This window comes from Larimichthys crocea, chromosome XX (assembly GCF_000972845.2).
Source record: "Larimichthys crocea isolate SSNF chromosome XX, L_crocea_2.0, whole genome shotgun sequence".
Taxonomy (NCBI): domain Eukaryota; kingdom Metazoa; phylum Chordata; class Actinopteri; family Sciaenidae; genus Larimichthys; species Larimichthys crocea.
Window position 1 is genome coordinate 1,355,745 of NC_040030.1, and position 12,579 is coordinate 1,368,323.

Genomic DNA, 12,579 nt, shown 5'->3' on the forward strand with positions numbered 1-12,579 from the left:
TTAACCTCGCTCTCTGTAAATGTGCTCATTGGTTTTAGTCATAATTATACATATTTTTACGCATCTGTTTTCCAACTTTAGACTTTACCCATACATCCTCATCTTTCTGTTGAGCTAAGCTCTCATTTAATAAATCAAACTTTTTGATGTTTGAAGTGAAGCTACATGCTAAAACATAGAGGGGACATAACATAACTAGAAAAACAGTAACATAAGTAGCTTTTATTTTATGAATTAAACTTTTTGTTTATTAGATCATTATAATATGCTATGAGAAAGTAACTTTAACAAATGATATAGGAGTGGTATATAATATATATAATTGAACTCAAACTATTATTATAATTTAAATGTAACTTAACTTAGAGTCTTATTGTTTCCAATAGTTCTGACTGTTTCAAAGACTGTGCAGCTCTTTTCAGTTTAAAATAAAATATTTTCCATCCATCCATTTTTCCTGTAAGCGTTTATATCCAGAATATCCAGAATAGCGGAAAATGTGAGCCTATCCCAGCTGGCATCAGGCGAGAGGCGGGCTGCACCCTGGATGAGTCGCCAGTTCATCACACATCGAGATATACAACCATTCGCACTCGTGAAAAAACTCCACACAGGGAAATTTTTGTTCAATTTTCTATTTATGATTCTTGATTTTTCCTGGACTTGTTTTTCTTTTCTTCTACAATGTTGGTTGGAAATGAAATACCATGGCAAAGTCCTACATGCCAATAAACCCGATTCCAAATCTGACGGTGGCCAAAATAAAAAACAAAATAAAATAAAAAAACCCTGAATTTTCTTCAAATTTTCTGTTGCCACTTTATATCTCCAGTGTAACTTTTAAAAGAAGTGAGATACGTGTAATTGTTACCACTGTACAGAAGTTACAGTCTCTCTTTAAGATGTGGCATCATGGCTGCAGCATCAAACACACACACACACACACACACACACACACACACACACACACACCCTGAAATGCTGTTACTTTCACTGAGCACTGTGCTGATAAATGCTGAACTTAGGAGGATTGTCTCTTTGCTCGCTCTCTCTTTTGTTTGGCTCCACTGAGTGCTGTATATAACCTCTCTGTCAGCAGCCTGCAATGGATTGCTTACTTCCCAGGACAAGAATAAAGAGTGTGTGTGTGTGTGTGTGTGTGTGTGTGTGTGTGTGTGCCATATAAAGCCAACATAGCTTATCACTTGCAAGCTGCATGCGTTCCCGGAAGGAAATGTCAAGCCGGTGTGAAATTTTCAGGTAGGAGCTCTTGTGTTTCTCGAGTCATGCCACCACATCCATCCTGCAGTCACAGGTGGAGCGCCACTTACTACCAGCAGGAGGCGTCCTGGCATCTTTGCCACATTTTATCTTCCCCAGTACCGCTCAATAATCTCTCTCTTTCTTTTCGACACCTTCTTCCTCCTTAAAGTATCCTCTCATGCCATGTTCGTACATGCAGCCTCAAAGAAAAGGCCTTTTTTGTAAGCTTCATGCTCACATGCTCACATTTTTTATTCTGCTTTTTCTAATTTGGTCTGAGGAACAGGTTGGCAAACCACACAGCCTACAGACACCATAGGGATTTACCCATGTCCTGTTTTCTTTTTTTAATTCTTTCTCTATTTTTTTTTTTTATTCCATCTTTTGAGGAGCAAGCCGAGCTCAACCGAATCATTTTCAGCACCTAGGGCCTTTTGTAGTCACCAAAAATTAAAGTCCGTTCCTGCTGGATACACTGCACTGTGCTGGGCTTCATTTATCATGTCACTTTTGAATGCAGCGCACATTCGAGCGAGTGAGTTCAATGCGAAAAACTTCCCACAACTGATTAATTAAAGTTTCTACTAGTCAATACAGGGGGGAAAAACCTCCACTGGTCGAGGTGTTATTCTTTTGGAACACTGATTTGAGAACATACACACTACTTCTGGACAAATAAATGGAGTTTAGTATGCTGTGGCTGTGAGCAGTGGTGCAAACTCACCTACTGCAGAGCCTGTTCTTTGTAGGTACAGTACAAGCTCAATTATCTAAACCCTCAAACTGGAAGCTAAGCCGGAAAATCTCTGTATATGCCACCACAGACAAGAAAAAGGAAGTTAATTATCTGAGTTTGCTTTCTGAATTCAAAGACATATATGTGAGGTTAATATCATTTTGATACCCTATAACATAAAATGACCTTTAACCTGCAGTGAGGAACATGTCTGGCATGTCAGCGTATACTCATAGACTCTAAAACACAGGTGGAGCTGAGGCTGGATGATCAAACAAGTCACCTGTAACAGCTCGGAACAATCGTAATTACACATAACTTTAAGCCTTAATATAATTTGAACAGATGAGTTTTATTCCACTCTCTCTTCTTACTTGTCAAAACTACATTACCCAGAGGTCAGAGAACCAGGAGTGCTATGCTTGTAGAGGCGAACTAGCCTCGAGCCACTAGCCTCAAGCAGAGATGAGGAGCGGGCTACAGAGGTCTGGTGGGCTTAACTTCTTTCTAAACCCACGCACCCAAAACTTTACACATATAGCCCTAAAATACAACCACACACTCACATTGCCCATTTTTCATCAACTTTGAGGCCGTAATAACGAGATAATCAGTGTTATTCACCTGTCAGTGGTCTGAATGTCATGATCATGATCATGATGCATATATTCTTTTGGTTTGTACCGACGTTGCCATCCATAGAGCCTAAAAATCAAGGCCTTAGTTAATCGCATGCTGCTTAGTTAAACTTCACACAGTGCTGAATTCAGCCTGTTGCATGTATTTTAATAAGCTTATTATTTGTCATATAGAGCTGCACACCTCACCGGGTGAAATAAAGAATTAAATGCAGGTATTATGTGTTTTTGTAGCAGGGACCTGCTGCCTGCTTGCCCAACTGAACATTAATACACTCAGACCACCTGTGAATTCAATTCCCACCATGTTGGACGTGATAAATAGTGGTGTTTGAAGAAAAATGAAGCCATTTATTTTAAGATTATCTCGGGTTCCAGGTCCACAGTGAAGATCAGCAGAATTTCTTACAGGTGAAAACCTCAACTAACCTTCTGATAGATCTAACAACCTCTGATATATATTTAGAAAATATAACACAGCAAGCTGCTCGATGAAGCTGCCTTTGAGCCTTCTATCATTTTCATTCTTATCACTGTTAGTATTCCTCTCAGGAGCCACACATAACATATAAACAGAGCTAAAATTACTGCAGTGACTCTCGCTAATATTTTCAAAGGACCTGAAAGAGCTGATGAACAGAACTCAGCCTCATTATTCGCTCAACCACTGTAACCCACCACTCATAAACTCAACTATCTCCCCACTCAACAAGAAGAAACAGTTTCCAATTTATGTGCAAACAATCAGAATCAAAACCCAAATAAACACAGTTGTAACAATAAAGGACGCTTCATGCTTTGTGGGAAGCTAACTGTCCCCGTCAGAGCAATTTCTGAGTCTTGCTGAGCGTGTTGATGGATTAACATTATTTGGCAAAAAGAAAATCTTGAGCACACGTATGCTACGCTATGACACTGATCCAAAGGTGCTGATAATGTGCCAAGAAATGCAAAATCCATTCAGCGTTTATTTGTTCAACCTCAAGAATACAATTCATTTTGGTAAAACTAAATGTAAACAAAAGTTTACAAAAGAAAACTCCAACTTTTAACTGGGACTTGATCGATGTTAGACCTGATACACTGCGACAACAGTGACTGAACACATTCATTGTATGTCACACTAAAATCTCGGTCACTATGAATCATAGCGGAGACACATCATCAACGCCAGCCATCAATCTGCACCGCTGTCAGGTTTGAGAACGCAGAAAAGAAACCCAAAAAACAAAACAGTGGCTTCTGGCACTATTTCATAGTATCCATGATAAATACAAGGCGCTATTTTACCTACATGTGTGTCTTTGGATGCTTAAAATGCTGGTGTATTATGAGTAATAAGTAGTAGATGTGGGTGTAGCTGATTATAAAGTTCACCAGACTGTCTTGTGAGGAATAACTAATGACTTGACCTGAGTTTGAAAACACAGTTCTCATTAGGGATGGGTATCGCTACTCGAAGTTATATCAAAACATCTATAGTCGAACCTACATTAGATCTTTTTTTTTGTACCCGGATCTTGAATAAAATGAGTCTTTGCATGATTTTTCTCTCAGACAATCACAGCAAGCATTCTTCGACTTTCTGTGGTGGTGAAATCAAGCGCGGTGTACCATCAAAGCATTCAGAACTATGGCTAAACTACCCACCTGTGGTGTTTGATAAAAAAATGTATAAAATGCAGAAGGATTGTCTAAGGAGTACCGTGATCAAGCATGAAGAAAACTTCAGGGTGGACAGCTGCACCGTGTTAACAAGGCAAAAAAAAAAGAAGGTATGAAACGAGATACTCTGTAGTTATTGGTATCACTTTTCTACCATAATTTTCTAGATGAAACAACAAATATTGTTTAACCACATACCTTAAATATGTATTTGTTTGCTTGGTATGACACTACTGCATATAATTCACTCATAGTTTATTTATGAAGACTTGCGACTTGCTCGCCCTAGAAAAATAGATTAGATTTGACATGAAGTACACGTGCTCAGTGCTGTATGTGCATATGCTTCTGTAACTACATAATCAACATGCTAAGCATCCCTGAGGACAAGTGCACGAGCTCATCCATACTAATAGCTGTCAGCGTGTCATATGGCTGAATATCTGTGATGAAACTGCACCGGCTGGCTTCGACAAAGATTGATGATTTGTTGTTTTGTTTTTTTGTTTGTGTCCATTAGGAAGAGATTCTCGATTCAAAAAGTCTTTTTAGGAGATGATTAACAAACCAATATATCTCCACCGTGACAGGAAAAGTCAATGCAACAGCCACGTCTTTCACAACAAATCACTTAATTGCATCACTTTTTGGCAACGATGTGGCGTGTTGGGCTCCATTTCACTGAGCTGCTGTTTTTTTTTTTCCACAACTTGTTGTTTTTTTCCCTGTTAAATGCACCTGCGCCATGGAGAAATTCATGTCCTTACATTCCCTCTACTGCAAAGTCCCACTGGTCTCAGTGTGAGCAAACAATAGTTAAGCGCTGGAATAAAAATGAGGAGGAAAAAAAAAGAGCTTGTAGCTTATCAGGACATTCCAGGGACAGAAGGAGACGTACTGAACTGTGACCTGGCACTCCTAGTTTGCCTCCAAAGTTCTGGTTTATTTGGCTAACTTTGTGTGAAAAACACTTACAGCTGCACATAAAAAACACACGTCCTTTCTGCTCTTCTACTTTCAGGCTGCATTATTACTCCGCCGAACCGTCTCCACGTCCCTGTGGGGTCAGGCGAAAGGGCTACTTTGCGAGACCCATTTGTTCGGTGTTAAATAGGATAATTATGTAAAGTAGCTTGTATTATTAAAGCCTCCCAAATGCTGTTGATTAAATAAAATTGTGCATTAAGGTTAATTACTGTCAGCTAATTTCTAACTCAATTAGAGTCCAAACAGAATAAAAATGTTTTTAAAAAAGACATATGAGTCAAATATTGGACAAGTGATGTAAAAAGCAATTACATGACTGTGTTGCTTTAAATTGCTTAATGTCAAATCTCACATTACACAATGTTTTTACAGTAACTGTAGCTGAAACAATCAGTTGACTAGTTGATTAATGAATCGACAACAATCGTATGATCAAGTATATTTTAAGGTGATTTGTTAAAACTTTTAAATTTAAGGTTTCGGCTTCTCAGACGTGAACATTTGAAGCTGGTACTTGGTTCTTATGACAGTAAAACGAACATTTAGGGATTGTTTGGACATCAAATTTTGGAAATGGGCGTCTGTGGCACAGAAAAAATGAACTGCAGTATATCGAACTTGGGCTACATCAGTAATACTTAAAGCAACATTGCATAGAAACTGGTAGATTCGCAAATACCTGTCTGGTGGCTGTCAACATCCCCTTCAGTCTTTTTTCACCTCTGTCATTATGTCAATAGATGCTTCCCCAGCTCCTGTTCTGGCACGACACTGGCTCTACTCCCTGGCAGCATTACCTCACGCCCTGGGCCTGAAAATCCCTGCTCCAAAACATCTGTGGTACAAACACTAACCCTCCTACCAGCTGTTTACTGTCCATCAGGAAACTCAGAGAGTTGAGTTCCTTTAACTGTAACACAACCTTAAAGACTTGGATAAGACGACATTCAAAATGTATCTCGATGTAACAACAACAACAAAACAAATCTTATATCATCATCTTCACATTCCATTGATTTATTGCCTAGCTTTACTTAGTTTATCAGTTTACTTGGATGCAGTTACAAAATACATTGCAGCTGATGCGCGCGCACACACACACACACACTGGCAACCGATTCAGCACGCACACATCACACACAAACACCTGCCACACAGTCTTTTGAATCCTCCTTCCAATCTCCAGGCCTCAGGCATGCTCTGCTGGGGATGTTCTCAAAATACATCCATCAATCATTTCGCAGACAGCTTCGCCTGCCCCTCCCTGATACTCCGCTCGTGACTGCTGCAGGAGTCTCAAGGTGAAGGAGGGCGCTGCGCCTCTCCCGTCTATAATAACTCACCTGTAGGACTGCGTGCAGAGTGTGTGCTCACGTTCAGCGCCCCCCTAAAAAATAAAAAATAAAAACTTCCCACAGAAATCTATCTCTGAGGTCCCTTTGAGCTCGGCTAAAAGGACAACAAAGTTGACAGGAGAGATGACGTCTCTCAGGCTGGAGGAGCTCTGCCTCGTGGCATCCATCTGGACGTAAATGATGAACATACAAACACACAGAGGACGTCTTTTTTTTTTTTTTTACACTGCGGATAGAAAAAAAACTAGTAAAACACGAGCCCTGCTATTTCCCCCCTGGAGAGAGGACAAGAAGGCCGTGAAGCCAGTGAGGGACGATAATAACTTAGCCTATTTGCCCGTGAAGCTCTTCACATGACCAGAATGTAATTACATGTCTAGATTTGGTTCCGTCTGCAGGGATACACAGAGGCGAAAGACAAAGAAGCACTCTAATACGATTAAAACCCTTCAAACCTGAGCATCATCAGTTATAATCCCTCTCTGCTGCTAAGTTCATTCATATACTGTACATCCGGTGTAAGTGCTGAGCTATTTCCATACAGGACACGAAAATCACCTTACACGTTTGTCTGATGTTAGATCACCCATCACGGGGATTCGTGCTACCTGCTCCGCCGTACCTGAGTTGGAAAAACCGGCTGAACACGTAAATAAAGTGAGACAACAGACGGCGGCCTGCTCTGTTTTCTTTATTGCCAGCCAGCAAATATTTGGCAGGACAAAAAAACTTTAATAAGAGGGTGAGAGAGTGTGTGTGTGTGTGTGGGGAGCAAACAGCGAGGTGCCGTAAAGAGCCTGTCCTAGTTCTTTTTGTCTACCAAAACAAAAAAGAGGAGACGGGAGGACAAAAGAGGGAGGGAGAGGGGGCAAAGACGGATATGGAGGTGAGAGAGAGAAATATAGCGTGAGTTATGTAACTACAAGGAGTGTGTGATGTCGACAGCTCGGGAGCTGACGCTCCTTTGAACGTGCCGGAATGAGAGCGCCTAAATACCGGAGCCACATTTTCTCTGGATATTTTTGACAGAATCCGGTTGTATGTGATGCAGCTGCCTCAGAACATGAGAGAGAACAAGTCGTGTTTACCAGCGGTGAGGAACATTTACTCAAGTACTTCATCTGAATACAGTTTGGAGGTACTTTGCTTGAATATTTCCATTTCAAACTACTTTATACATCGATTTCATGACATGTCAGAGGGAACGTGCACGTTTCCTGCACTGCATCTGCTACAGTTACCTGTTATGCAGGTAAAGATACTGCACATAAACCAACAGAGTAAGTAAAATAAGCTCAGCGTCAACCCTCTACCACTGTATGTGTGGCTTACAAGTAATAACAATCCAATGATTTTTACCAGCGGCCCCCAAACAACGGGCCATTGGCTGCCGGGGTGCACAGAGAACTAATTAGAAATTATTTCCGTCTGTGCCTCTTGTCAAGACACGTTAAGACACTCGTGTCGGTCACGTGATACGTTTACCCAAAAATTAAGGACATGAGGAACACACTACGGGTTGTTGTCTCCCATCACCCCTCGATGGGACCGGCTCGTTGCACTTATTTATGCACTTTATATTTGTTTTTATGCCGTACGTATCATTTTATTTCATCACATTTATCCCTCACACCTTGTATTGCTGCGATCTGGAAACTCAGAGACGGACCTGTTAACTGTCAGTTGTTTTGTCTGAATGTACTGCGCTTTATGTAGCCGATGCGTGTGCACTTTAACTTCTGTCTGCACTATGTTTTATGTTTCATGTAGCACCGCGGTCCTCGGCGAAACACTGTGTACTGTGTGTATGGTTGAAATGACAATAAAACCCACTAGACTTGACTTGACATCGCTAAAAAGCCATCTGGGGCCTCCAGGTTTGCCAAAACAGTAAAATAAGTCTAAAATAAAACAGTCTGAGAGGAGGTCTGACCTAAAAATTATGACCCAATCTGTTCGTATCCATTGCGGTTAACAGTAGTTTAGATAATTTGAATGAAGTGCACACTTATGATCTAGAATACTGAAATTCTGATACTTTTGATTGCAGGACTTTTCCATATCTAGGCAAAGGACCTAAATATTTCTTCCACATCTGGACTTTACTGTGCATCCGTGCGTGTTACCCTCCACACTCAAAGTTCCACTTAACACTCTCCACCTCCATCCACCTCCTCCTCTCAGACCGTTGTCTCGTCACAGCTCACAGACCTCACCCTGCGATCCTGTTAGAGCTTATCAGAGCATGGCTCAGGTCCAAACACCAACACACACACACACACACACACACATATACATCTACCTTTTTCCCACAAATCAATACCAAATTTACAGAGGCAAGCTTTTCTCCCCCATACTGAGCTCAGCTCTCAGGGGTGTCTGGTACCACCAGGCTGTGGACGTTTGTGAACAACACACACCTCTCCCGTATGGCTGCTTACACAAACCACCTCAAACTTGGAACACACTTTAAAGTTATTGAAACACTCCACTTGTATTTACAATTTCCCCCTGAGATACATGGTTATTTTAGCCCTGACAGTGAAAAAGAAGCAGAGAGGAAACACATTGAATGACTATGATCAGTTGTTGCTAGACTAGATTAATGGTTTCACTCAGACACAATGGTCTTGGACGTCGCTAAGCCCAGGATGCAGCGACAATGCCCCTGCAGAATAGAGCCGGCGGGGAACTTCTTTTGATAGAAGATCTCCACGCGGGGAGGTGAGCCCTGGCATTGAAATACCTAAATCCCTGCAAAAGAAAACAGCAGCTGCTAGTTTGTTTATGTATATTCTTAGCGGCTAGGTTAGTGGTAGGGTAATTTGCCATTTTAAGTGTGTGGGTTGCTTTTGTTTCTTGTAGTGAAGGGGATTTTAAGAAACGGTATGGGGAGATGAATGCCCAATGGCGGGCCTTTTACCCGAGCATACATCCTGCTAATTGGCATTAAACATTAACTACAACTGAGGTTAATGGGAAAATCCAAAAAGTTTTGGACCAATGATAATTCTACGGCGCTAAACAGACAGGATTACCAAAGTTATTACATGTCATCTCGTTGGCAACATGAATGTGTCCTTGAGATATTTCAGTCTGGACCAAAATGGTGCACCAACAGACCGGCCAATAGAAATCCACAGCTCGAGAGCCACAACTATTCTAAACCCGAAGCTCGGCTAAATGATTTTATTTCTAAGCTGTCAACACCAAGTGCTCTAAAATATGATGGACTTAGTAATGACCCTCACATTGTAACCTTCCATTGGCACAACAATCGTAATGTATGTCTACTCACTTACAGACCTGCAGCCACCATTAAGCACTACATTCCCTTCAGATGGGACTAACTGGATTAGTCGCCCAACAAGATCAATAACCTCCTCACAAATATCAGCACATCTTCTCCTGTGGAGCTTCCTTGGAGGATAAATAGGATTGGAAGTGCTGCAGATAAAAGCCCCAATCACATCTCGGCTAATTCCTCACAGGCGTCTTTGTCTTTGTGTCATTTCATCATCTTCTCTCTTTAACATCTGATTGAAAGCAACTGCACCAGGAGGTGCTTTGAAGAAAATTAGGTAACGTGCAATGTGTCAACAGGAAGCGGTCCCAGTGTTTAATGCCACCGCACACAATGCAAATGTTCTTAGACCGGGTGCCATTTCTCCTTCTCTCACTCGATCTTGATGAAGTCAAACAGTATCTGCAAATATCTCTTGACATTTGTTTTGCTCATGGTAGCAAACGTGTACAAGAATTCTAGCAAATCAGACAGAATCTAGTAAGCTGTCTTCTTACATTGTGACACACGTTCCTGTTAAAACTGTTCAACTTTCTGATACTCACAAATGCTTAGTAAGTTAATTGAGGAGAAAATTTGCATAAATATACAAAAAAAATGATCAACCAAACAACAAGGCGAAGACTCTGTGCCAAAAACTGCAGTTCCTCAAACGTCCACTTGAGGCTGGCTCCAGAAGTGAGTCAGTCTCCATAAGTCCCCATGTTCAAATGTCCAACTTCACAGCAGAAATAAACATGTTTACAGCCTGGTACAAAAAACTGTTTTGGTCTCTGTAGCTAATTTCCCCGTTCATGGCAACTGTACGGAGGGTGAATTTATATACAACTCACCTGTTCACATTATATTAAGGCTTAAAGTTATGCAGGATTAAAAGCGTGGATGCTTTGACAGGCAAGTGCTGTTACAGATGGCTTGGTTGAGCACCACGGCCGCCTCGGGCCCGGTGATGATCCACGTCTTTGCCGATTTTTAAATTAAGGCGGCAGAGGTTAGTCACAGGCAAATCCTGAGCGGGTCTAATGTTTACCATCTTAGTTTGGCTAATTAGAACTAAACATGAAGTACAGCTGACGATGGTGGCCTGATGATGGTGCTAGATGAGAAGCCAGACGAGTTTTTACAGTTTATCCTAAAGGTAAACAAGAATGTCTGGGACAAAATTTGTAGCAATCCATCCAATAAATAGAGACATTTTACTTATATTTTACTTACATCAGCATGGAGGCTGTAACAGAAAAGTCAGAGGATCACCATCATTAAAATCAACCGTCTAGGAATCATGAATCATCCAATAGTTGTTGAGATACTTCAGTCTGGACCAAATTTAGATCGACTGAATCAGCAGCTTGCTGGTGTCTCTGCTGGGTCTGGGAACTTGTGGTGAACTATTTTGCCACATCATATAGACGAAGCAATACATTGAAAAAGTAGCTGACAGATAAACTGACAATAAAAACAAATCATTTGTCGCAGTCCTACTCACCACACTGTCCTAAAGTTCCACACAATCGGCCCTGGAGGCAGGTCAAAGGAAACGAAGAGCTATCTGAAAACAGTTTGACTCAAGAGTACACTTGTTTGTCTGTCTCTCTGTCTGTGTGTGTGTGTGTGTGTGTGTGTGTGTCTGAGTGCCAAATGTATTTTTAGAGAAACTCTATCCTCGCTCTATGCTCGTTACGCGTTTACCAGGAATATGCACACAATCACCCTCACTCTCCCGTCGCGAACATATACCCGAATCACTTAAACGGACGCACACGTCACAAAAAAAAAAAGCAACTGTCATTCCTCATTCGTTGTCTCTGTCCATCTCCAAATCCAGCGCGTCTACTCAGCTCCCACCACCTCCCTGTTTATAACTCGGGCGATAAATCTCCTCTCGGTCACACACACATAAAGAAAAGACGAACGGGAGGGAGGAAAGTGGGGAAGGGAAGGTGAGGGTGAAATAGATAGATGACACACTCGTATATATAGATATATATATATATATCCTAATAATTATATATATATATATATATATGTATACGCTCCTCTATGAACGCTGCATTGACATTCATCCTTCTCCTTCTTCTTTTTAGTGTGTGTTTGTCGTGTGTGTGTGTGTGGGCGGGTGAAGGACACTCCACATCTCTCTCAGTTGAGAATAAAGAAGTCTTTGTAACCTCCAGTCTCTCAGGACCTGGGCTTTAAACACACATATCACGGGGGCTAGCATTGACACACACACACACACACACACACACACACACACACACACACACACACCAACATTGTCAGCATATAACTCCTAAAGAATCGTGCAAAAAAAATAAAACAAAAAACAAGCAAATCTTCCTTCCATGAAGTCGAATAAAATCACTTTGCATCTCGTCAGAGCAGGCGAGGTTTAAATGTTGTAAAATTAATGCCTCGGGGAAGTTGTGTAATTAAAATGAATGAACACGAGTAGCAAAAAAAAAAAAAAGGAAAAATAGAAGATAGAGACGCAGTACTCACCATCCTCTTTGCATTCCTCGGGCGGCTTTGCCTTCTTGGCTAGCCTCGGGTCCAGCCACGATGTTGTCTTGGTGTTGTGGCTGTGAAGAGACGACAGTGAGAGAGAGTGAGAGGGAGTGTGATAGATGG

General features: G+C 41.3%; 1 protein-coding gene across 12 annotated transcripts in view; it reads right to left on the reverse strand.

Annotated features, from left to right (window-relative positions):
- magi2a (membrane associated guanylate kinase, WW and PDZ domain containing 2a) overlaps window positions 1-12,579 on the reverse strand; it is a 224,191-nt gene that overhangs the window by 53,866 nt on the left and 157,746 nt on the right. For all 12 annotated transcript variants that reach the window (XM_027272505.1, XM_010738926.3, XM_019278453.2 and 9 more), the window contains one exon: window positions 12,451-12,530. In XM_027272505.1, coding sequence (XP_027128306.1) covers window positions 12,451-12,530 — 80 coding nt within the window. The remainder of the gene's footprint in view (window positions 1-12,450; window positions 12,531-12,579) is intronic.